This window comes from Penicillium waksmanii (assembly GCF_028829765.1).
Source record: "Penicillium waksmanii strain IBT 27052 chromosome Unknown utg000004l:1.0-5674109.0:1.0-5678898.0, whole genome shotgun sequence".
NCBI classification, from domain to species: domain Eukaryota; kingdom Fungi; phylum Ascomycota; class Eurotiomycetes; order Eurotiales; family Aspergillaceae; genus Penicillium; species Penicillium waksmanii.
In genome coordinates, this window is record NW_026643251.1 from 2,614,496 (window position 1) to 2,638,850 (window position 24,355).

The following is a 24,355-nucleotide window of genomic DNA, read 5'->3' on the forward strand; positions in this document are numbered from 1 at the left end:
TTGCAAAACAGTCACTGCAATGAAACCGTTCCATTCTGTATGACTTTGGTGATATTACTGTAATTCATAATTTCAGATAACCATCATCCATAATTCTCATTATCATCATCACTGGCATCTAATATCATCTTGACATGATGCCACGGTCATATATGTACAAAACCAGCGCGCTCATCCATTCACCACTGAGCCACGCAAAACGAAGTCAACATCACATCACATCACATCCTCCAGTTTCCATTCCCATTCCCATAATTCCATTCCACATCCAGTGGAAATAGTGTTACACACTAGTAGTACACGCATAGATCGAAATAAAAATCCAATAATCCCAAACGCCATCGCCATTGCAGATGCATCAAATACAAACAAATAAAGTAATATGTCCAAATAACTTCAAAACGGTCTCGCATAAATGCCAGCCTGGACCTGGACCTTGACCTTAACCGCCTCTTTGTCCCGGTCTGCTGCGCTCTTCATACGTCGAGCCGTCATCGCTGCTAGCTTCAGACATGTGTCTGCGCCAACCACTTTGTTGACGGGCGAGACTGATAGGACGGGCACTATGAGCGTTGTCATTGTGACCATTATGATCATAAGTAGACGAAATCGACGTCACGCCGAGATCGGAATCAGACGAAACAGATCTCACGCCTGCTTCGCCAGTAGCGGGCTCCTCTCTATCCGGTAGAGGGGGAAGGGGATTTGGGTGGCGGTGCGTCGAGAAAGAAGACTGCGAGGGCGGAGGAGCGCGAGCATGAGCGTGAGAGGAAGAATTGGTTCGTGTGCGTGATCGTTGGCCGCGGGGGTATTGCCAGCCGTCGTGTTCAGGACCCGATCCCGATCCCATTCGCTCTGGAGAGGTTGCGGCTTGATAGGGAGGGGGTAGGTAGTATGGGTTTGAGGAGTTTCCCTGGGCGTAGAATGCATGGTGATCTTCGTAGGGTGGGAAGGCTGCTGTTGACATGCTGGAGACCGAGTCGCCGTGGGGTCGACTGGCCGGGATAGGGCCAGGAGGGGCCAGGGAGAGGGTAGGCGCAGAGGCAGAGGCACGGGCAGGGAGAGGGGCCATGGGCTGGGTTTCGCTGATTTCGGATTCACTGCTGGACCAGCGCTCTAGTTTCTCGCCGAGAGATTCCCCAGCTTCGGGGTGGGCGGTGCGTGAGTCACCCTTTACTAGACCGAGTTGTTCTTCTTCTGTCGCTGTTCGGCGGAGGTCGCCGCCTGGAACGAGCTGGGATCTGCGGAGGATACCCCGGGGTGGACTGGTGGAGCGCTTGGGGGAGGTCTCACGGTGTTGTCCTATCATCCGGCTGACCATGTTGTTGAAGGAGAATTGGCGGCGGGCACTACCTGGTCGTGAGTCGGTGCCTTCATCGCCTTTTTCATCGGCCCAGGAGATTGATCGGGGTGTGTCGCTGCGCTCGCGGCCTATGCGGTGCGTTGGAAGTTGGAGTCCTGCCTGGTCAGCGCCATGATACTCGGTATCAGTGAGGCCGCCACTCATGCTTTTCTCGTTCTCGTCTTGCTCGTTTAACGGGGTGAAGTGCGGGTGGCGAACGCTTGAAGTGCGAGATCGGACATCACTAAAGAATGAGCGGCCGCTTTGCTTGGTGGTAGGTCGGGTTTCGTCTTCATCCTCGTGGTCTGGGAACCGAGACATGCCTAGTGGCGGCAGCTGTTGTCTAATTGAAGGGGAGCGCGGAGTATGCGGTCGAGACATTGTTGGGCCTTCGCCGACAACTGTCCTGCGGCGGCGAATACCATCCCATTCGATTATCTCATTGTCACCGGGCGGCTTGAGGAAATCTTCATGCTTCTCGTGAACATATCGCTTGGCCTCGTCGGCCTCTGCAGTGCGACGGGTGGTCGAGATACGGCGAATGATAGATGCCGCGCCGCGGATAGAGTCTGCTTTGGGCTCATACTCGGGCTCTTCCTGTGTAGCAACCTCACGAATCTGATCCAGGTCACCCTTGAACACAGCGGCATCAGGGACGTCCTTGGCAGACTTGGACAGTTGTAACAGAACAACGCCAGCACAGATCTGCAAGAATCCCATGATCACGGTGGTAATCTGGATCGCGGTACCCTTGAAACCCTGGAACAAGACGGCAGAAGTCACGATGGTCGCGGTGGTGAACATGACGTAGTAAGTAGGGGTGACTAGAGCGGCGTTGAATATATTCAAAGCTTTCTGTAAATAAAGCGTGGTTAGCAAAACAAGAACTCGGGCCATCGTATATCATCGCCATCACCAGAGTCGGACGTACATTGAGATAAATAATCTCCGTAAGGAGAGTCCCAACAACAAACACAAACAAGACATAAAGAAACCACTGCTTAAACTGCGGTTCACCATTAATCTGAGCCAGAATAGCGGAGCCCAGACCCTGCGTCGCAACCACACTCAGCCCACCAACCAAACTGCAAATCCCAATATAAACAAACATGCTCTGCTTCGCATATCTCGGCGCAACCCAAACAGCCGTAACCAGCGCCCCGACCAAAATCACACCAGCGTACGTCAAAAAGCCCGGCGTAATGACAAAATGCTGCATCTCCTGGATATTGCTGACGGAGGACTGTTCAGGTGCATTCATCGCAATAACAACGGACCCAACAATGCACGAGAAACAGCCGACCTTGCCGACGAAACTGAGTCGTTCTTTCAAGAAAATCGCCGACAGAATCGTTGTTATCACGACGGATAGGGCACCCAGGGGCGTTACCAGAATCGCATCGACAAAGGCGTAGGCGACAAAGTTACAGATCTCTCCGAGGATCATCAGGGTCATTCCGCACCACCACCAGAAATTCTTCAGATATCCGTAGCCCTCGCCGGCCTCCTCGTTGTATTTGACGTTGGCTTTGAGAAGGCCGATTTTCTTGATGACGAAGGATATTCCGATGAAGACGCCTGATGCGACGGCTAGGCAGATTCCGATCACTTTGTAGACGGGTGGGCGGCCGCTGGAGTCGGCGCGGGCGAGGAGTGTCGAGGCGTGCGCCATGGTATATTCGTGGGTGTCCATGATGGGTGGGGGTGAAAATGAGTCGCGAGGGAAAAGAAGAGAGAAAGAAGAGAGAAAATAGAAGATCACCGGCCAGCAGTGGGTGTCGCTGGGACGGAGTCGTCCGAAGACGTTACTCGGCGACTAATGAGACACTCCGGTTCAGGCCACTGCGTTGTACGGCGTATCGCCTGAGAGGTAAGCACAGAGTGGTTGGATGATTTGTGAGAGGTGAGAGAGGCGAGGTAAGACAGCGAAAATAGCGACAATATTGCTGAATAGATGGTGAATGCGATGCGACAGGAGGAATGGTGATCTGGAATGCTTCTGGAAGAGCCACGAGGAGAAAAACAAGGCGGGGGCGAAAGATCAACACTCGTCAGTGGCTGCGTGGACGTGCGACAGGGGGGGGAATTGGTTGGAGGAATTGTCGAATTCAAGGTAGTTTAAAGAGGAAGGAGAGAAAGAACAAGAATAATCAAGATAAAACAGGAGCAGAGCTGAACAGGAGATTAGCGACTCTCTAGAATAGAAATAGGGGAAGGGGAGAAAACAAAGAGGTTGGGCCTGTGGGGAAGTGCGGGTCGGTGGGGCGATGAGACGATGAGATGTCAATGTCAGGTACTGGGGGAATTAGGGAATCAGGGGATATGTACTTTAAATTAGGGAGTACTTGGTGATATTTAGATATTTGTTCATTACTGTATACCTTGATCATAACTCGTCACTCATTCCATCCTTTCACCTCAAATAAAGGGTATCCAGCAGGAAAGGAGAACTAGAACTGAAACAGTCCCAAGAAAATGAGAAAATGCCTAACCGGAACTACTAAACGCAAGGAAACAAAAATACTAAAGTAAACTCATGCCCTCCCATGACGGCATCACCCTTTACCCCACGTGGTAGCTTGGCTTTCGTTGGCGGTTGACCACCGGCGGTGCCTCATCAACAGGGTACGGCGGTCGGACCTTGCCACTCGACAAATGAGGTGATGGTTGAGAGAAGAGCGGCGCTGGCATCGACACTCCCCCGTTATCATCGGTTGATGGGTACGGAATAGGCGTCTTGGGTGGTACGGGAGGAGGCATCCCATTGAGCGCGGAGAATTGCTCTGCGCTTTGATGCGGGGAGCTCTGCTGTTGTTGCGACGAGGGCCGAGAGTACTCGTGGCTAGGGCGGAAACTACCAACCTCGCCACTGGAGTGTCGAGTCGGAGATGTTGGCATGTGATTGTGGTTGTGGTTGTTACTGCTATCATGGGGTGTGGGATGAACTGGGAGCGAGTCGTCGCCCGGTGGTGCTGTTACCGTAACACTGGTCGGGATCGGGGGCGCGCCATGGTTAGGTGGACGGGGGAAATGATCCAGCGGGTACTCCACAGGCTCGGCGGGTAATTCAACCGCGAAATGATTCGAGGGCGGCGGTACGGTATACTCCTCGGCGTGGGTTGAGACGGAGATCTCCTCGCGCTCGAGGTCAAACGACATGTCATCCCGATCTCCGCCCGCCGCCGCGTGTGCAGCCATGCGCTTGTTCATGCGCTCGATCTTGGCGAAGCGGACGCTCGAATCTAGGATCTGCTTCTTGACCTCCGGTCGAGAGAGGTATCGTCGGGTGTTGGTGCTGATATCCGCCAGTCGGTTCCACTCGTTCATGCCGAATTCTCCAACGCCCACCTCGACATTGAGACGGCAGTAGACGTCCTTACTGACGTGGCGCTTAGCAAGAATGTCTTGCAGCATTTGCTGGTGAATATCCTCGCAACCCTCGATCTTCGTGATAAGTCGTCGCCGCGCCTCGGCAAATGTACCTAGCGCGTCGCCAAAGAAATCCTCCCACCATTCATGTTGTCGGTTATTGGTTCCTGACGGCCGTCTACCGGTGCCGATACTAACGAAAACTCCGACCTCACGACCAGGCCACTCGTTGACAACTGCCTCTTCGAGAATTTGTGGTGCCGGATTGTAGGTTCCGGGGCCCTCGTCGATAAAGTTGTGTTGTCCAATTCGGATTGGCTTGAAGGCAAGACCAGTGGCCGATGTAGCACGGCCGGCTTGCCAGATCGTACAGTCAAACTCCGGCGGGGGTTCGCGGCGAGAGTCGTAGGAACGTAAAAGCACCGCAGGCGAATTCTTCGGGGTGCCCTTATAGAGAGCCGTAACGGCACTAGTATAAAAGGGTTAGCGATTTTCGATTTCTCGCTCTGGCCAGATGCCAATGCATCAAAACTCACGTTTTCGTCCGGTTTTCCCGGTTATCATATAATAACGCCTCCGGATTCCCCCAGCGTAAACCGTTCAGAAAAGTGGAACCTCTCTGGTTATTGTTCTGCGCTTGAGAATATGACTGGCCCGAAGTACTGAAACTTCCTCTGCTCACCGAGCGCTGAGGAACAGAGTTGGGAGGACTATATGGAAGACTCGCCATCGAGGATCTGGGGTCGGCGTTGTTATGGTTGGTGTTGCCGGGCATATCATTCCCCTCCGCCTCCCACACCGTATGTTCGCGCACGCATTCTCGAATCGCCTCTTCTAGCTTTGAGGCCTTGAATAAAGTCGAGCGATAGGGGATACCGGCAATTGTCTTATCGGTTTCGAAAACTTTGCGAGTCATGCGGACGTAGACTTCTTTACTGGTTTCGAGGTCCAGGCGGAGCCGGCCGAGCATGATCGCGATCAAACCGCCAGTGCCAGTACCCGCGATCAAGTCGAAATGGTCGCAGGGCTTAGGGATCTGGTCGCGACGAGGTGGTTTGCCCTCGCACTCGACATAGGTTCGGTACATAAGTTCCTGAAGAATAATGAGCATGGAGTAGCCGCGGACACCGCCTCCATCTATTTCATTGTCAGCGTTGCTCAGCTCCGAGGGGGAGAGAGGGGGGAGCCATGGATGCGCTTACCGAGGGAGAGGATCCGTAACGGCGGACCCTTGGTGGTGTCTTTGCGACGTAAATTAACCTCGTCCATTGTGGCGGCGGGGTTTGTGTGTTTGGGAGATCGAGGTTGTCTTCAACTTTTTTTTTGGTTTCCTCCTGCAGCCAGCGGCAACCTTACCCGCGCGGGGCTGAGCGGCGCCTTATGCAGCGAGGTCGCGGACGCCTGACCGGTCCGATCAGAGGTCTTCTGGCGGCGTGACACTGGTGACACCACACGCGGTCAAATGCGGCGCTGTTTGGGGATGTGTGATGAAGTCAACGGGAGAGTTTGGTATACAGTCGAGTTCCGAATAGGCAGCGGCGTAAGATCGATTGGAGGGGTGCGGCTTGGCCTGGCAAGCCACAATTTGGTGCAATTCAGCGGATGAAAGCGCGATCAATCCCTTTTGCTGTATGTACTTCGATTATTTTCTCTGACAGATCTGAATGAAGAGAGAGCTCACAATCAAATCGAATCAGAAGAAAAAGAATGTAATGTTATTCTTGGAAACTGAATCCACCGGGGCTTCCATGGAACAAGCTGGGTCATGTGACTAGTGGCGGTGCGAGAGTCTGACGTAATTGTGGCTGTGTGAGTCAACTGTGGGCTGCCCTGCATAGTACTGTACTATTGCATTGCAGTGGAATTTTCTGGAAGGCGAGGAAAGATGATGATTTGTGTGGAAGAGAGTGGATCGATGCAAGTTCACCTATCATAGGGCTGAAAAAGGGTCTAGAGGTCCGTTCGGTACACTGCCAGCTGAAAAAGCAGCAGCTTGGGCATCTGTGTATGTCTATGTCTACTTGTGCCATGTATAACGATGACTAAAGTCATGAATGATTTTCATTTTCCATACAATACACCATTCAAATCAAGCCCACACTGAATATCATAAATGCTTAGTGAGAATTGGTCAGACACAACTGTAAATTTTTCCAGCCTGCTGCCCTGCCATGCTCTGTCCTGCCGTCGGGCACTAATTAGTGAGACCGGGCCAATCTAGTAGAAACACCGTCAGCCATGAACCACCATTCAACCAATTCCACAAATAGCTTGAACTTGAACCCAAAAGAAACCCAAACACGACTCACCTAGCACCGAACGTTCCGCACCCCGCGCCACCACCTCAACCACATCACCCACCCTTACCTCCTCCCCATCAAACCCACGATCCAAAAACGAATACCGTCCAAACACAGGACTAAACCTCGCCCCACGATCTACCCGACGATCCTTCATCAACTTCTTCAACACAGTCCCGGACTCACCAGTCCCCATCTGCCCCGTCTGATAATCCACATTAAGACTTTGACACCGAACACAATTCCCCGTCAACAATAACCGAACTCGCTTCGAACCAATAGCCAACTCCGTCCAAAAGTCCTCTTCAAACGCAGACTCGGCGCCAGATACAACAATGTTCGGCCGGAACTTCGTTCGATCCATTTCTTCGCCTGCCGGTAATCTCCCCGAGACATTATTCACCGAAGTCTCGGATATAACGAGAAACGGCGCACAGTCGGCGAATGTAATCCGGTCTTCGTATTTGGTTGCGAAAACCCTTTTTCCAAGGACGTAAATCATAATACTACCCGCTAGCACCATAGCAATTGCACCGGCTAGAATAACCATCGATGATGGAGTAGAACTCGCGTTGTTAGCGATCCCATGCTCGAATTGTCCAACAGCATACGACACCCCAGAAGCGCCAATCGCAAGAGCACAAATCGGAACAAGGAATTTCTCCAAAACAGTCGGTCCAGTCCCACTGCCTGCTGACTCCAAGCCCCGCAACAAAATTTCCTGCCACGCCCATCCACTTGTCTTCTTTTTTCCGTTATGTTTGGCTTTGGCCGGCGCCAGAGTCCCTAGTACCCCGCGAGTGTTGACACCCAGATAAGCCAGGACAACGGGGTATCCGAAACACTCACTGAACCAGTCGTTATACGCGGAGCCCATGTTATACCCCGTCGTGGGGCTTTGGTGCATCGTTACCGTGAAGCGGGACAGAGAGTCCACGTTTGGTTCGAGGGGGATCTCCAAGTGTTTCGTTTCATGTGGTCCGGGGTTTTCTGCGTTTGGAGGAGAGTGATATGTAACCCTCACTCGACCTTTATCTTCTGCAGTTGGCATGTCCAAAGCTGTTTCGAAGAGGGCCATTTCGGGGAAATGTGGGACATGCATATTCTTTAGGGTTCCTTTGCCATCTTCCCCGTCCTCGACTTTGAGGAGCATGAAGCGTCGGTCATATTTTAGACCGAGCGGTGATAGAACGCCCTCACTTACGGGTGTTGCTCGTAGGGACTTGATGGGGTATACGTAGAGCTGTGTGTGGGATATTGGGATTAGTTACCATGGTAAGATAGATGGAGGCGGGGTAGTTTGGACGTACCTGGCTGATCTGCATAGCGGCGATCGGATTGTGCTGTACGAGTATGCCGAATGGAAATGGCAATTCCAGCTGAGCCTCTAGTCAAGGGTGGACTCGGTGGAGAATGAATATTTACACTATCAGACGACTTGTAGATAAGTAACTCAATCCAATTGAGGGGGGGTCTGTCGGTCTTGACTCCGTGATCGGCAGCGGCTACCGGCAACGCACCCGAGGCTCCCATGTCCCAATGACATCATTGCGGACTAGGATCGCTAACAATAGTCAGATAAGGGAATATTTTGCGATAACCCTATTCAAAGGACTCCTATCCTTTGAATAGGGTTATATGGCTGGCTTGTTTAAGAGTGCGTATCAATGAAATGTTGTCAATCCTATTCGTGTTGAATCATGCTGGGAAATATACATAAAAAAAATGAAAAACGTCAAGAAAGGTCTACTATCTACTGATCCTTAGCCCAAGGCAGACTGAATGTGCCCACCCAGTCCTCCACCTCCTGGCGGAGAAGCACAATCTCTGAAATCTCCTCGCCCTCGCCCAGATACTCGTGGAACGCCTTGACAGTGCCGGGGTTCTTGGCACCGCGGGCCTGCGCCTGCTCCCGCGCAGCCTTGTCCAGCTTCTGTGTCAGGATAACAACGCGGTCGACAATCTCCGCAACGCGGCGGAAGTCCTCGGGCTGGAAGCCACGAGAGGTCATGGCGGGGGTACCCAGACGAAGACCGCCGGGCTTGAGAGCGGACTTGTCACCGGGCACGGTGTTCTTGTTACTGGCGACACCGCACAGCTCGAGAACGCGCTCGACACGAGCACCGTCGACACCACGGTTCTTCAGGTCAACAAGGACCAGGTGGTTGTCGGTGCCTCCGGAGACGATGTTATATCCGAGACCACCGTTGCTGGTGGACTCGCCCAGGCGCTCGGCCAGGGCTGCGGAGTTGGCAAGGACGGTCTTCTGGTATTCCTGGAACTCGGAAGACTGCGCCTGCTTGAGGGCCACGGCCAGCGCGGTGATAGTGTGGTTGTGGGGACCGCCCTGGTGGCCGGGGAAGACCGAGGCGTTGATGGGGTTCTCCAAATCGTACATCTCCTTGTTACCCTTCTTGTCGGTGCGACGGAGACCCTTGCGGTAGAAGATCATGGCACCACGGGGACCACGCAGAGACTTGTGGGTGGTGGTGGTAACGATATCAGAGTATGGGAAGGGCGAGGGGAGGACATCGGCGGCCACGAGACCGGAGATGTGGGCCATATCGGTCAAGAGGTAAGCGCCAACATTGTCGGCAATAGCGCGCATGCGAGGGTAGTCAACTAGACGGCTGTAGGCGGAGGTACCGGCGACAATCAACTTAGGGCGGTACAGTAGAGCCTGCTTCTCCAGAGCATCATAGTCGATCAGACCGGTGGACTCATCCAGGCGGTAGGGTAGGGTCTCGAAGTATTTAGAGATGGCAGAGATCTTCTTGGTAGGGGTCTGGTAGCCGTGCGACAGGTGGCCACCGTGGGGGAGATCCAGACCCATCAGGCGATCGTGAGTGTTGAGCACGGCGGAGTAGGCCATGAGGTTGGCGGGGGAGCCGGAGAGAGCTGCGCATCTGGTTAATACTCTGTTGCTAGGGATGAGGGACGAATTGACATACGCTGAACGTTGACACCCCATTCCTCGGGGTTGAGACGGAAAGTCTCAAGCGCACGCTGCTGGCACAGACGCTCCGAGGCATCAATGTGTTCATTACCACCATAGTAACGGGCGCCGGGGTATCCCTCCGAGTACTTGTCTATCATGCGATTAGGATCCGCTTATCTGTCGGGGGCCCGGAAAGCCACCTACTTTGCATAACACTGCCGAGGGCATCGAGAACGGCTTGGGATGTGAAGTTCTCAGAGGGGATCAGGTTGATGAAGTGCTGCTGACGGGTTTTCTCCTGCGATTGGTATTAGCATGTTGCCGTTGCCGTTGCCGTGGCCGTGCGGTGCGGTCGGTTGCCCGGCGCTGTGAAGCTCGATTGCATGACGTACCTTCTCCAGGATGCTGAACACGGCGGGGTCGGAGTCCTTTAGAGAGCTAGCGAGAAGCTGTAGAGACTGTTAGAATGGTCTAATTCGTATTCCGATCACCCATTGACACGAATCTCACCTTGTGCTGCGCATCGCGGCTGGTGGAGGATACTCCCCGCACGAGGGGGATGGATCCGGCGATGAAGGCACGGGGGGCCGCAACCACAGGGCGGGCACCCGCCAGAGAGAGACGGGCAAGACGCCCACAGCGAGAGAGAGACATTGTACACAAACAAGCAACGATTCCGACAAAATCCACGCGGATAGAAAAGTCGGCCGGGGTAGCGTTTTATATCGTGGAACCCGGCGGTCGCACCTTCCCCGTTACCCGCGGAAAGCGGAAAAGGACACTATTCCTAAAATGGTAGTCACCCTGCTAAGTCATCTATCGAGTCACCTGACTGTTGCGTGGTCCGTGCCCCGCCGCGGAAAGTTTTAAGCGCACAATCCCTCAGCCTCCTTTCTCTTCTTTACACAACTAAATCCAAGATGAAGAGTTGGCGTCCAATCTGTATCAGCACTCGTCGGTGTTGGCCCTCTGGGCCGACGTTGGACGGGCGCTGCTGAGAGGTCCCGCGCCCCGTCACCATCCTTTAGGGATCAGTTTTTGTCTGATTGGAGGTTGTGTTGCTGTTGCTTGAGCTCAGCTTCAAGTTCAGCTTGGATAATGAGGATAGAGGAGATGACACAAGGAGATGGGGGGGATGGGTAGATGGAAGGGACAGCGAGGGAGCTCTGGTCTTGATCAATTATCTTGATTAACTTCACTCGGAGTTATCATCAAGATGATTCTCAAGACGTGGCCTGCTTCACGCGTCCCATTCCGCCCCGCCCCCGACCCGACCGTGTCACTCCCAGTAAATCCAGATCCCTATAGTCACCTGTTTGTTTACGGGCGTATTCAATTAAACTATTTGGAAACATCATAAAATATTACCTACTCGTACTAGTAGCTCGTAGCTGTACCAACTCCGTTGCAAGACGAGAATGGTTGCCCCGAGGGTTCTCATGGGTTGCTCTTATCTATCCTGAGGCCACACAGGTACGGCCGGATGAGAGTAGTTCAAGTTGCAGTCGCGAGTCTCCCATGGTTTTGTCAGGCTTAGTGCCCGGCGATCCAGCCCTGTAGTAAGAAGTTTGGTGTCCGAGATGCTTGGTTGCTCCGGTCGGTCTTAAGTTCATAGCGAATTGAGTTACTGGGAGGTAGTGGTGGTACTAGTATCAACTCAGGTGCCCAGGTGTTTCCCTATCGGTCGTTCTAAATATATTTCGGAGAACGTCCCCGACCGAGTTCCTCGCCAAGACCACGAAACAAGAACAGTTACCTGGCTAGGAATAACGTGAAACTAAGTTTATGTTCACTCTAAAATAAAGACTTGATGTAGATCGTATATGGGCAGTCCATATTGAATTTGACTATGAAATAAACCACATCTACTCCGTACCAGTACTAGTATGTACTATTCGCAACAATTACTAGTAGACGATAATGACTGGCGACTTGCATCTGATTTCAGTAAACCCCACCATTTTTCTGGCAATCAGTTAGTTCCGATGCCCCAAAAACAGGTCGATCCTAGACCTAACCCCAAACACGCTATAAAACTATGATCCCTCGTCAACCCACGGCATCGGTAGCTTGCCTACATTGTAGCCCCGGGAACCAGGCAGGATTAGAACTGCACGTGGTACAGCTAGGCAGCGCATCGGTCAACTGGGGATATCATAATAAAGCCCTCGCATAGACTGACGATTCCCATCATCATCTCTAGTCGTCCCTTGCGGAGGTCTAATTACACCTCTCCCCATGTCGCAGAGTGAAACCCCACCGACCCTGCATCCAGCCCTTGCGACGATCGTGTCTACACATGAGCGATGGAAATCCTTGATGTTAGCCAGGACGGCCCAATCATAGTACTTTGGGCTGTGTAAAAATCATCAGGGTCCACTGTGGAAATGACCTTCATGGCGTAGACTGGAACGGTGGCACCAAAATGATGTTCTATATACATAGTGGTAGGAGTATCTTAGCATCTGAGTATGAAGATTCACTCAAAGTAATAAGCTATACCGTTAAGTTATGCATACTCGGTATACTTCTTCTATGTCAACACCCAAGTACTGTCTGCGTACGAGTAGAGTACCTTCACTTGGGCATGACGAATCTAGACCCTCCAGACAAAGCCCTAGCCTCCACTGCGGCCCAAGCGGGTAAAGATCCCCGGACCACACAAACCGGTTCGTGGGCGTGTTCTTAAGGAGATGCCTTCTCTGATTGGAGCATATTGGGTCAATGGGGCTAGATTGTGGAAATAAGCCCAACAACAGCAGTTAATTTCCCGTACTGCCACCACCGCCCCTTTTTTCTCATTTCTCCTGCGCTAGTGGCCCCGGGTACCTGAGAGTGGCCCATGGTCCCAATCCCGTCCCTGTTCACCCTATAAACCTCCTCGCCCCCGTCTTCTTCCCCTTCTCGTTCTCCATCCACATTCTCTTGCTCACTCCGGTTCTTCTTGACCGATTACATTCTTTAAACAACTCCAGTCACTCTTTAGACTTTTGTCGGATCTTTTCAAGGAACATTCCTCGATCAACTTTATCTCCCAAACCATTCAAAATGCGTTTCTCCATTGCTACCGCTCTTACCCTGGCCGCTGGTGCCTTCGCCGGTGTTGTCACTGAGACTGTTACCGACTACACCACCTTCTGCCCCGAGGCTACCTCCATCGTCCACGGCGGCTCGACCTACAGCGTCTCCACTGTACGTTTTTTGTTCAATTTTCTATCGATTTTCTATCAATGTTTTTGCATCAAATACCTTGTTTGGATGTCACCCTGGGTGATGACAGATGAGATGAATCATCCGTCGCATCACTCGGACCGACCACCAACATCCCAATCCTATATATCCACCCATCGCTATTAATCGAACATAACTAACTCCTCAACAGCCCGGAAGCGTCACCCTGACCGGTTCTTTCACTGTCACCCGTCCCCTCGTGACCCAGACCGTCACCCAGTGCAACAAGTGGTAAGTATCCATCTCATCAAGATCAATCTGAATATCAGAAAAGATTATGATCACCACCAACCCAAAACACAAAACTAACACACAATCCAGCACTTCCTCCGCTGTCCCCACCTCCCCCGCTGCCTCCTCCAGCGCCCCGGCCTCCGTCTCGACCCCCCTATGTCCCCTCGGGCGCCGATGCCACCGGTGTCCCCGCTGCCTCCGGCTCCGGCTCCACCCCCGCTCCTTCCCAGCCTGCCTTCAACGCCGGTGCCATGAACGCCGCTGGCGCTGGTGCCGGTCTGGCCGCCGTCCTCGGTGCCGCCGTTCTGCTGCTGTAAACCCCTTCACTTCCAATGCGAATCTGAATGTGTTTTCGGTGCGTTTTGAGCGCTAGCGCATCGACGGTGTTGGCAATTTCCCGCCAACCATCTCCCATCCCGTTCGTTTATCGCACGGTTTGGACTGGTTGTACCGGGTCGCTGTCGACACCAGGCGTTGACGGCCAGGGTTAAGGGTCTCGTTTTTTTTTTCTTTTTCTTGATATCTTATTCACTAACTGATTACGCTTTTGCGTATGTTTTATGTCTATTTTTTGATTAGATAATACATAATAAACCCGTCTGGGTTGCTTATGTCTTTATTTTCGTTGTTTGTGTTGACATACTGCCTGGACATAACGTTTCTTTGATTCATTTGATGACTACAATTCTTCTTTACCGGATACCTCATTACCTTGTAGCTGATCCTTATCATAGGGCATGGTCAACTCTATCCTATCATGCCAGCTGGGATACGGTACCTCCATTCCCGCTCTTATCACTTGGTCCTTTGATCCATCCCGGTCATCAGTAGGATCACCAGTAGGATTGGGCCATGATCGCTGGGCTTTCCAGGTTGATGATTTGGATTGACCTCAAGTTAAATAGATCTGTACTGCCTGTAATATAGGGCAAGACCAGATCTACAACTCTATATCCCCCCCTCTACACAAGGGAGTCGGGCTCTACCTAACCAAGTCTTATTCAAATGCTATAGTTACCAGCATCTCGATATGGCTGCCTGAGGCACCGCGCCCAGCCCAACATGACTTGCGTATAGGGTTGAGCCGAAACCTCTTGCGTGTATACAGCGACCTGAGGCTGTGATCGTCATGTTTGTCTCTAGACAACGTCCTACCACTGCCGTAGAATTAAGAACTAAGAGGCAATCCATCAAATGAAGTCATTAAAGCTAAGTACACTTTTACCAGGGCTACTAAGCATGATTCAAATTTGCGGGGATTTTAATCTCATGAGAAATTGCAAAGCCGCAGTTCTTTTTCGAGATTCCCCGATTCCCCAGTTTTTCCTTATTTTTCAGCTCCAGGCCTCATCTCTTCTCAAGAATACCCTCATCGCAGTTAATATTCTAATCCGAATGCAACTCTGGCAGGATATTGTTTTCTCTGGAGACAATTTCGCACATTTCATCAGGGAGGAAAGAGAAAAATATTTTGGGAGCGAGCTCTAACGACTACTAACAAACGAGAAGTGGCAGTTGACCTCCCAGTCTAGCCTTCGTGGTACTAGTAACATACCCTCTTCGAATGATAATTGGTCATGAAATCAATTATAACAGCCATGGGCATAATCTAGTAGTACTGATCAGCGGTCTGCATGTCCAAGAATAGTAACTAGTAACCATACTCAAATGTGGCTGTGTTGCTACCTAGACTTGGCAAATCCCAGGGCGAATCGTATGACCCGGAGTGAAAAGACGCGGGATCATCGAAATGAAATCGAGATAAACGTGTAGGTTTGAATATAGCCGAGGAGAAAGGGTAGGCCTAGCGGGCACTATCTAGATCGTGCCGGGTGAGGTGTTTGTTTCAGACCATATTGCTCAGCATGTCTGCATCATGACGGAAAATAGATGCTGGAATAGTCAGCTTAGATTAAGCTTGTTTCACGAGGCTGTTCTTGCAGGGTAATAAAGTATTGTAGCCTGTCCAGAGTGGGTCCATGTCTCGGATCGCACCATACCTCCAAGACTTCCCTTAATCTTATTGGGTAAAGATCAACTTTTCGTACCAGGACTATGGGTTCGGGCAGCAAGGAGGGTTGGTCATCGGCGCGGAACTGTACCGTTGTTATTATCCTTTATCATTCTCCTATATCTGTTGTCCGAAGAGTAGCTAACTCAGCACATCATCCGGTCCATTTTACTACCCGCAGGAACTTTGTACTTTTGCTCGATATGAAAACTGCAATCTCTCTTTGGGGCTTCCTCGGCCTGGCTGCCGCAGTATTGCCAGAATGGAACTCTTTCCCAGGACACTCTCCTGCCATTGAAAACCGTTCACTGGACCAAATTTACGCCGCTGCCAAGAGAGAACACGGTAGCCTCGTTGTTCTTTGGGGAGGAGATGGTGCGTATTATAGAATATGTATAAAGAAGCAAAGCTGACATGATGTAGATGTGAGCCAGGGCCAATCTACCATCGATGCATGGAAAGCCCGTTTCCCGGATATTGAGCTAAACCTCACTGTCGATGTCTCGAAATATCACGATAGCCGCGTCAATCGCCAGTTTCAACGTACCGGGTCTGCTGGCGCCGATATTGCAGTCTTGCAAACCGTCCATGACTATCCTCGTTGGAAGAAGGAGGGTAGACTGTACCCCTATAAACCGGCCCATTGGGAGGATATCTGGTCAACTATCAGAGATCCTGATGCCGCATTTGTGCCAGCTTTTATCTGTAAGCAAGAGCTCACGGAATATCTTATACTTCGCTTGCTAATCACAATTTATGTTAGTCAACTTCGGCAGTATTGTCTACAACCCCAAGCTCCTCAAGAAATCCAATGTTCCGTCAACCTGGGAGGAATTCACTCGCCCAGAGTGGAAGAACAAGCTCGTTCTGACTTACCCCAATGACGATGATGCTGTGCTGTATCTATTCTCTATAATCATAAACCAATACGGTTGGGAATGGTTCGATGCCCTTCTCCAACAGAATGTGAAATGGGTCCGTGGCACCGGTGAGCCAGCAGCCGAAATCGAGCGAAAGAATTCAACCCGGTCTCTGTCCTTTACCACCTCAGTCGGGGGAAACCTAGACAGCATCGATCCTAAGGACTCTCTAATGTATTGGCCTCAAACCGGTGCTATCTTTGCTTCGACCCCTCGTCCCGAAAGTGCCAAATTGTTCATGAGCTGGCTACTAAGCGACGACCACCAGAAGACGTTTAATGGCAGCTACCTCGTCCGAAAGGACTTGTCGTCTACGGCGGGAAAAGTTTGGGATCACCCTTCCTCGTCTCTCACCCAGTTTTCCACTTTCATGGAGAATCGTGAATCCGTCGAGTGGTGGAAACTTCAGGTCGAGACTTCTATTGGAACTGCCCAGGGTGATATTTCTTTGTTACGCGGGAGAAAGTAAATGGCGATTTTTTTGGAGCTAAAATGCCTAGATTTTGGATTATGAAAGGGAGGCTGGGTTTGTATATAGAAGACACGATTTTGTATATTAGAATTCGGCAATAGCAACCGTCAGGCTTTTGGCCTATGGGGGTTCTACTAGTAGGGGGAAATATAGAATACATTTATTTGGCGAATGTTTTCATCTTAATCTATAAATAGGTAAGCAACATACTTCTTGGCTCACACGTAAGGCTGTGCCCTCTCGCTGTGTGGAACGTGAACTGAAACCCGACGGCGATACTGAAACCTATCGGGCGTCGCTTGAGTAGGCCAGGAAATACAACAACAGCTTTTAACATAATTAGATCTAGCTTTACTCTTAATTTGGAGCTAGCGGAAGAATTCTGGCTTATTTCCCTTGAAACATGATTGACATTTCCAAGCAAATCTAAAAATAAGTGCTTCCATTTCGAGAAGACAGTAAATCAAGGAGAGAATCAAATCCCTGGTTAGACACTCACCGACACTCTATGTTTGTCCTCTTGCAATTAAGACATGATCCTGGCTGTTTGCTGTTGCAGATCGCATTTGATCTGTCGATTCACCAAGCTGCCAAGCCTTCTGTGTCGAATTTCCATGATCTCGCTTACCTTTCGCGCATGACATTGAACACACACTAGGCATGCACGCCGTCGCACATAAGAATCCGGCATTTTTGCAAGGAAATTCAGGAATTGGGTAGAACAGAGCGTATCCTGATGGCAACAAGTGCCTCTTGACTGCCGCGAGAGTTCCCCGCATTTCGGTTACCTCAGCCCTTCTCCGCTATCAATCGGCTCTCGGCATCCTAAGTCTTCAGAATCTCACCACTGTTTGAATAGAAAAACGTCAGGCTCTATTTTCGCGCCTAGAGAACATTCAGCGCGAGTCTGCGTCAAATTTTTGAGGCTATCTAATCATGTCACACCAATCCACCACCTTCAACGTGCCTCCGGGCTTCCAGAGCGTCCAGGTTCGCATAATAGATTCCACAACCCGAATTGGCAATATACTGTTGGAATTTTTAATGGAACCTCCCATGGAATCTATGAAACACATGCCTATCCTTCCTGCCTGGTCATTCTTGATCGAACATCCGTCGGGTCAGAAGATTCTCTATGACCTTGGTGTTCCTCGAGACTGGCACACATTTGCGCCAGCAGTCGCAGAACCTCTCAAGGGAAGAGGATGGAAAATTGAAGTCGAGGAAGAGGTAATCGACATTCTCGAGAAAGGAGGAATCGCGGCAAGCGAAATTTCAAGTATTATTTGGAGGTAAGAAACTTCAATTTCCTTTCCTTCATGAAACAACTTTCAAATAAAGGTCAACAAGAGGCTAATAGTTTATTTGCGACAGCCACTGGCACTGGGACCATATTGGAGATCCCTCGCGATTTCCTGGCTCTACTGAGCTCATTGTCGGGCCTGGTTTCAAGGCCGAGTTTCTTCCTGGATATCCGGCGAAGCCAGATTCTCCAGTCCGCCAGAGTGACTTTGCGTAAGTCTTGAAATGACTTTTTTTTTTCTTAACTGCGCTGTGATTTATCATAGTAATCTCGTCCTCGGCTGACCTTCGTTGTACGAAAGTGGACGCAATTTACGCGAAATTGACTTTCGAGATTCGGTCCAAGTTGGCCAGTTCCAAGGACACGATTTCTTTGGTGATGGTTCATTCTACATCATAGATAGTCCCGGTCACGCCATTGGCCACCTTGGTGCATTAGCACGTACAACAACCAATCCAGACACATTTATCTTTATGGGAGGGGATCTCTGCCACCATAGCGGAGAAATCAGGCCCTCTAAACACATGCACATTCCTCAGGATATTCAACTAAGCTCAACTATTCCAACTTCACTTCCATGCCCCGGAGCTCTCGTATATCAGGAGCTGCTGATAGAGCGGACTGGGTCTATAGAAATGCCATTTTTCCGACCGAACATGGGCTTGGATATCAAACAGGCAATGGACACTATTGAGAAAGCACAAGAAGCGGATGCGGAAAGTAACGTCTGGTTCATATATGCTCATGACTCCAGCTTGCTAGGAATTGTTGACCTATTTCCCTTATCGGCCAATGAGTGGAAAAAAAGAAATTGGCGGGAGAAAACACTCTGGAAATTCCTTCAAGACCTTGTACCGGCAGCAACTTGATCTAGATATCTTCAGTTGACGGTGGCTTGGCGGTTTCGAAATTTATCTCCTACTAAATCTTCTCAAATATGATATATTTTCATTCTGAACTTTTTGAAACAATAGCAGAAAACTTCCAGAGTGTTGTTCCTCGGCTCTCTTTTGAGATTTAGCTACGGCCGACTATGATCCCGGCGTCTACCGAATGCCGTGCACAGCCCTGGTAATCCAAGAAAGAGACACAGAATCAGCATTCCGAGGCAGACATACATGTAGCTGAGATGGTATTTAATGCAACAGAGATTTCCACTTGTGTAACAATTGTTCAGTCTACGTCAGGTCACTGTTGTATCAAGAAAATCGCTTATTCACCATAATGGTTGTTGCTATCATAACTGATGCCTCGAGAGGACTTGGCAGAACCATCGCCCTTCAGCTAGCGAATGATGGTATGGCTGTCGCGGTGAGTTCCATTCCATAGTGCAACATCTCCTTTTAAATGACTTCTAACTTTTCACCACCGGAATAGGTAAATGGTGTCGAAGAGCAGATTTCAGACTTGAAGTTGCTGAGCGAGGAGATCGAGAAGAGAGGCAAATACGACAGAGCTTCTCAGTAATTTATTTCTATCTATGTACTAAAAGGATAATATAGGACGGCGTGTAATTTGCATTATAGGCGACGTCAGCAAAGAAGAACAGGTCCAAAACATGATAAGATGGGTCTGCATCCGATGATCGATACTTCTATTAGTACTCACAAACCCGGAACATAATATGTCAGCCAGAATATCGTCAAAAAGGTTTTTATATAACTACAGACAGAAAGCTATGAAGTAGGAATAGATAGACAATACCTAGGTAGTTGCCAGCCTGAATTGAGGCTTTCCTGTCTTCTACCTACTCGTAGTACATAAATTTGAATAGTAGCTCTTGTGAGTAGATGGAAAGAATAATGTTGCTCTGCTACTAGTTACCAAGCCCATGAATGTCAGGTATATGACTTAAATTGATGTGCTAGTCCTGATTTATTTCAAAGTATTTTATATAATTTAATGAAGGTGAAACATATTCCTCCAGGCCTGAAGTATTTATGAAATGATTTTGCCGAAAGAAACCCTTAGAAATGTGCAGTAGAGAAAAGACAAACTCCGAGTAGTTGGACAATCCTGAAAGGAAAGAAAATGTGGCCGATAAGGTCAACCGACCTAGCAACTGGAGATCGTGTTTTGCGGTGCAGCCGCTACTGCCAGTCTATAATAATATTCGCGTTCTCTTCTCTCTCTGCCTTGAATATATTCGCGGTGTCTTTTGTTTTCCGCTTCGAGACGCCTGGATCTCTCTGGCTCCTGAAAGTGGTACACCGCAAGCTTGGCATGTTTATGTATGTGTTGTTCGCGAGCATCGTCATCATCAAGTTTTAGCCGGAACTCTGCTTCACTTTGGACCGCTGCGGCAATTTTGTTCGGTTCCTTGTGCGCCTTAAAGAACCCGAGAAATCTTTTCTCTCGTTTGGAAAGCCAGGTGACGAAGTTGACATCCAAGAACGAGCCAGAAGTCGGAGCATTGCATAGAACAAAAGATTTCTTTCGCTCTTTGAAAGCGCGAACATCAAATAGCAAGTCTTGACACAACAGAATTTCTGATGTCAAGCCCCCAAGAATGAAGAATGTCCTTGTCGATACTCTAGAGCGACTTTTCCCCCGGGGCTTGGATTCATCGTGCACTTGGAAGCGAGCATTGAACTGTCCAAGTATCCGCGCACAGCTACGATCCGCCAACATAACTTCTTCGTAACCTGGATCGGGCTTTGAAATAACTGCACCGTGCCGCTTTGCCCACTCTGGTGATGCGAGGTTCATTTCAGCTCCCGTGTCGGCGTTAGCGTACACCGGGACACCATTGACATAGCAAAGCATCCTTTCCTTGGCCACGTTGAGATGCATGATGCGGGGGATGGAAGATGACAGGGTAGTCGTCGTCCTTTTTAGGCGATTAGTATAGCGACTCAAGGTTTCCGTGTCTTTTAGAAACTCCCGACCCAGAATCATCGGTACAGCGAGGGCGTAAAAAACCGTGAAAGAAATTGGCCTTTTGAAGGGTTTCTTGTTCCCCTTAGCAAATGACAGTGGGATCCTTACAATACCGCAGCTCTTGACCATCCGGCCATTGGCGAGACGAAATGCGGCGCTACTCTCAGAGTCGAGACCGCGCTCGATTTTGATTCCAAGGCGGCGTGCACAGTCAAACGATATGGCATTTTCATCAGCCCCAGTATCCGGCAGGGCATCCACTTCGGTATTGCTAATTCTTAGTGGAAGGACGAATCTTGATCTGCAATGTATGGCTGGTCCAGAGTACACTGCCCCGTGGGCGATCTTTTGTAAACCATCTCCATGGCTCCAAGGAAGCGTAAAAGCTACAGGAAAATTGCTCCACAAATAATTCCTCAGAGTGGTCGTCTTATCGGAGCTGATAGTGGTGACCTTGGTGGCCTTGTGGGTTTTCAATGGGGTCACGAATCTGCTTGCTGATTCAAAGGCAAATGTGGTGACCCTTGAGAAATTCTCTTGCCCGGAAAGTATTTTCGTAGTCACGATTTGGACGTGCTTAAGTATTTGGGCGACATCCGTAATGGCGTCGATGACGTTGCTCCGTTGAGCGAGCAACATGCCAGAGAGCATAATGAAAAGCAGCAGGCCAATAGAAATTCCAGATCGAAGAATCTCACTAGCAAGGAAATCCCTTCTGATCTTGATTTTGCCATCACCGTCGTGGATACTCATCATTATCCTACCCCATGTTGAATGAACCCCAACAGCTGTGACCAGGCAGGTCCCTACGCCTTCCATGATCTTGGACCCGGATAAGATAAATGGGTCGATTTTCGAAGGTTGCTCTTGTGTCTCGACTGAATAAGAAACGTCATGTGCAGATGTTTTGCGCGCCGTGTCTGACTCTCCTGTCGCAGAGCTTTCATCGCACTTCAAACCGTAGCCCTCGACCAAGATTCCATCGACTGGCACAAGGTCTCCAGGCTCCAGATGTATCACATCACCCACCAAAATGTCATAGACAGAAATCAAGACCGTTTTGCCAGAACGCATGACCTTAACAAACCGGACTTCCTTCCTTCTTGTAAGTTCCAAGGAGTATCGTTCCTTTTGTATATCATGGGCGGCGCCTACTAGCATCACTGTTAAAATGGCAACGAATATAGTCATCCCCTCGACCCGATAGGATTGAGCAGTTGAACGTGCCGTCGTCGAATCGTAAAGCTCCAGCGCAAGGATCGCCAGAGCTAGTATTGTTAACAGCCCCACGATTTTACCATTGATCGCCATCAGTGCAAAATGAAGGAAACTCTTTGGTGACTTTTCAAGCAGCTTGTTCTGTCCAAATACTCGCTTCCGATCCGAATATGCTTCATCGGTGCTGCTTGGTTCAATGCTTGTTCCCGACAACCTGGGACTCGATCTGCCTGAATCCAGATTCTGGGAGGTTGGTTCACTTTCATTTTCAAAACTAACATTGCCCTCAAAATCTGCTTGAGCAAGGCTAAGACCTCGCATTAAATTTGTCCGTAAACCCTTTTCTAACCCAGAAAGTCCGCCCAAGGCATGGAATGCGGCAAGACTCTTTGGGTTTAATAGCTTGCTAAGCTGACCGGGAGAGAAAGCGAATGGATTGTTCTCCGCGACAAACCCCAACTCCGACTCCCGTCTTCTGTTTGTGCGAATGAAATTCTCATGCATACCATCCCAGGGGCTAGAGTATGGGGGATCATGCCTACTTGACAGCTCAGGTGCCACCGGACCCTGGGGCCGTGACATCCTGTGTAGCTGGGGAGGAATGGTAGCCAGCTCTATCCAGTCTCACTATTTTTCAAGCGGATTCTCAGTGGAGAATGTCTGGGTGGTTCGCTCAGAAAATGGTAGGTGAAATATTTCGCGATTATCCGCGGAGTGGATGGTTCTGCATAGTGCAATGTAATTTAGTCAGTCCGTCCTCTTGTAAGCCTGGGGGACTGATGAACACATGTTTGTACCTGAGTGGAATCGTAATTCGGGAAGTGTCGGTTTCGATCAGAAATCCAGACACAATGGGGCTACTCTAATTCAACTCCAAATGAATAGCGATGGCACAATTTGGCGAAGTTCAAGAGAGGGGGAATATTTGAAGGGAATACAACGTGCTCAGCCTCACTTTGAATAGCTCAGCCTCTGCCAAGCATGTGAGATGACGCCCAACTCGAGCCGCCTTGTTCATGCGCCCAAATAATCCCATTTTGCTTCATTTTCATCTCTCTCTTTACATGGCTTCCTATCTTCTCGAGATACACCTATATTATTCTATTTCGAACTCTCAGTAATGAGTCTGGACCTGGAGAAGGATGGGTCTGAACTACACTATGTCAAGGGTTTTCCCTCACTGGCCCAATTCATCGCAAATGACTATGACCACACTACATTTATTTTTAAACGCTTTGACCAACTGTCAGCCCGGAATCTCCTTTATCTCCAAAGCGAGCTTGCGGACCTTCAAGCGCTCCAAGACAAATACGATCGAGAGGATATTAAGACCTCATGGGAGGCAAAGGAAGGTCGGCGAGACTGGGAAAAATTCAAGAGCAGGGCAGATCTCACCAATGGAGAATTTCCGGAAGATCAAAAGCGAATGGAACTAGCACTCAATATTAGAAAGACGCTGAAGGAGTATAAGAAGGCCATCTTATTGGATTCAGCCCTTCTCTCACTGCCGAGACCATCGAAACGAACATACGAAGCACTCAAAAATCACTCTCACATCCAAAATTTGTGTGATGAAAATTCTAGTCGCGTACCAATTTTGCAGGGAAACAGTGAAACTATCTACGATGACCACGACGACTTGTTGTCGCTGGTTCGTCCTCCAGGGGAGGATCGAATCTCATCTTTCCTGCGAGACCACTGCTCAGTGCTCTTTATGGACAGGAAACGGAAAAGAAGAGGGAACAGTCCAATAGCCTATCTCTCTTCCAATCGGATCACAGCCATTGCGACTATTCTTAACATCGTTCTTGCTGCTGCGATGTTGTTCGGTTCAATTTTCAATCTATACTACGTGAAAGGCCCGAATAAAAGGCTATCAATTCTAGCTGCTTATACTGTAGTGTTTTCACTGTTCGTTGGACTTCTGACGAATGCTCGTCGTGCAGAAGTATTTGCTGCGTCTGCTGCTTATGCAGCTGTTTTGGTTGTCTTTGTGAGTGGGGATTTATCGAGCTGATTATTCCCAATGGATCAAGGTAGTGTCTTTGTATTTGATATTTGCTGTGCATTACTATCCTATATTATACAAAAGGTCATATACATACTCTTATACTACACTGGGTGAATCATCACCACC

General features: G+C 49.8%; 9 protein-coding genes across 9 annotated transcripts; 4 read left to right on the top strand and 5 right to left on the bottom strand.

Annotated features, from left to right (window-relative positions):
- Positions 1 to 442: 442 nt before the first annotated feature.
- On the bottom strand, positions 443 to 3,035 carry N7481_003775 (DUF803 domain membrane protein; the record flags this gene model as incomplete). Its single annotated transcript, XM_057262994.1, has 2 exons — positions 443 to 2,197; positions 2,274 to 3,035. 2 exons carry the CDS (start codon positions 3,033 to 3,035, stop codon positions 443 to 445), a joined length of 2,517 nt encoding a protein of 838 aa, XP_057124655.1.
- Positions 3,036 to 3,904: 869 nt separating this feature from the next.
- N7481_003776 (putative Patatin-like serine hydrolase) lies at positions 3,905 to 5,980 on the bottom strand (the record flags this gene model as incomplete). The annotated part of the gene is made up of 3 exons (XM_057262995.1): positions 3,905 to 5,180; positions 5,248 to 5,848; positions 5,914 to 5,980. The coding sequence occupies 3 exons, from the start codon at positions 5,978 to 5,980 to the stop codon at positions 3,905 to 3,907; spliced, it is 1,944 nt and encodes a 647-aa protein (XP_057124656.1).
- Positions 5,981 to 6,961: 981 nt separating this feature from the next.
- N7481_003777 (MOSC domain protein) lies at positions 6,962 to 8,336 on the bottom strand (the record flags this gene model as incomplete). The annotated part of the gene is made up of 2 exons (XM_057262996.1): positions 6,962 to 8,233; positions 8,322 to 8,336. The coding sequence occupies 2 exons, from the start codon at positions 8,334 to 8,336 to the stop codon at positions 6,962 to 6,964; spliced, it is 1,287 nt and encodes a 428-aa protein (XP_057124657.1).
- Positions 8,337 to 8,764: 428 nt separating this feature from the next.
- N7481_003778 (serine hydroxymethyltransferase) lies at positions 8,765 to 10,603 on the bottom strand (the record flags this gene model as incomplete). Its single annotated transcript, XM_057262997.1, has 5 exons — positions 8,765 to 9,909; positions 9,963 to 10,100; positions 10,154 to 10,247; positions 10,342 to 10,398; positions 10,460 to 10,603. The coding sequence occupies 5 exons, from the start codon at positions 10,601 to 10,603 to the stop codon at positions 8,765 to 8,767; spliced, it is 1,578 nt and encodes a 525-aa protein (XP_057124658.1).
- A 2,394-nt stretch (positions 10,604 to 12,997) lies between these two features.
- N7481_003779 (putative GPI anchored protein) lies at positions 12,998 to 13,731 on the top strand (the record flags this gene model as incomplete). The annotated part of the gene is made up of 3 exons (XM_057262998.1): positions 12,998 to 13,141; positions 13,332 to 13,353; positions 13,502 to 13,731. The coding sequence occupies 3 exons, from the start codon at positions 12,998 to 13,000 to the stop codon at positions 13,729 to 13,731; spliced, it is 396 nt and encodes a 131-aa protein (XP_057124659.1).
- Positions 13,732 to 15,628: 1,897 nt separating this feature from the next.
- Positions 15,629 to 16,814, top strand: N7481_003780 (ABC transporter substrate-binding protein; the record flags this gene model as incomplete). Its single annotated transcript, XM_057262999.1, has 3 exons — positions 15,629 to 15,800; positions 15,849 to 16,130; positions 16,189 to 16,814. 3 exons carry the CDS (start codon positions 15,629 to 15,631, stop codon positions 16,812 to 16,814), a joined length of 1,080 nt encoding a protein of 359 aa, XP_057124660.1.
- A 939-nt stretch (positions 16,815 to 17,753) lies between these two features.
- On the top strand, positions 17,754 to 18,989 carry N7481_003781 (MBL fold metallo-hydrolase; the record flags this gene model as incomplete). The annotated part of the gene is made up of 3 exons (XM_057263000.1): positions 17,754 to 18,109; positions 18,192 to 18,332; positions 18,422 to 18,989. 3 exons carry the CDS (start codon positions 17,754 to 17,756, stop codon positions 18,987 to 18,989), a joined length of 1,065 nt encoding a protein of 354 aa, XP_057124661.1.
- A 1,186-nt stretch (positions 18,990 to 20,175) lies between these two features.
- On the bottom strand, positions 20,176 to 22,800 carry N7481_003782 (retropepsin-like aspartic protease; the record flags this gene model as incomplete). The annotated part of the gene is made up of 1 exon (XM_057263001.1): positions 20,176 to 22,800. One exon carries the CDS (start codon positions 22,798 to 22,800, stop codon positions 20,176 to 20,178), a length of 2,625 nt encoding a protein of 874 aa, XP_057124662.1.
- A 538-nt stretch (positions 22,801 to 23,338) lies between these two features.
- On the top strand, positions 23,339 to 24,235 carry N7481_003783 (uncharacterized protein; the record flags this gene model as incomplete). The annotated part of the gene is made up of 1 exon (XM_057263002.1): positions 23,339 to 24,235. The coding sequence occupies one exon, from the start codon at positions 23,339 to 23,341 to the stop codon at positions 24,233 to 24,235; it is 897 nt and encodes a 298-aa protein (XP_057124663.1).
- Positions 24,236 to 24,355: the final 120 nt, after the last annotated feature.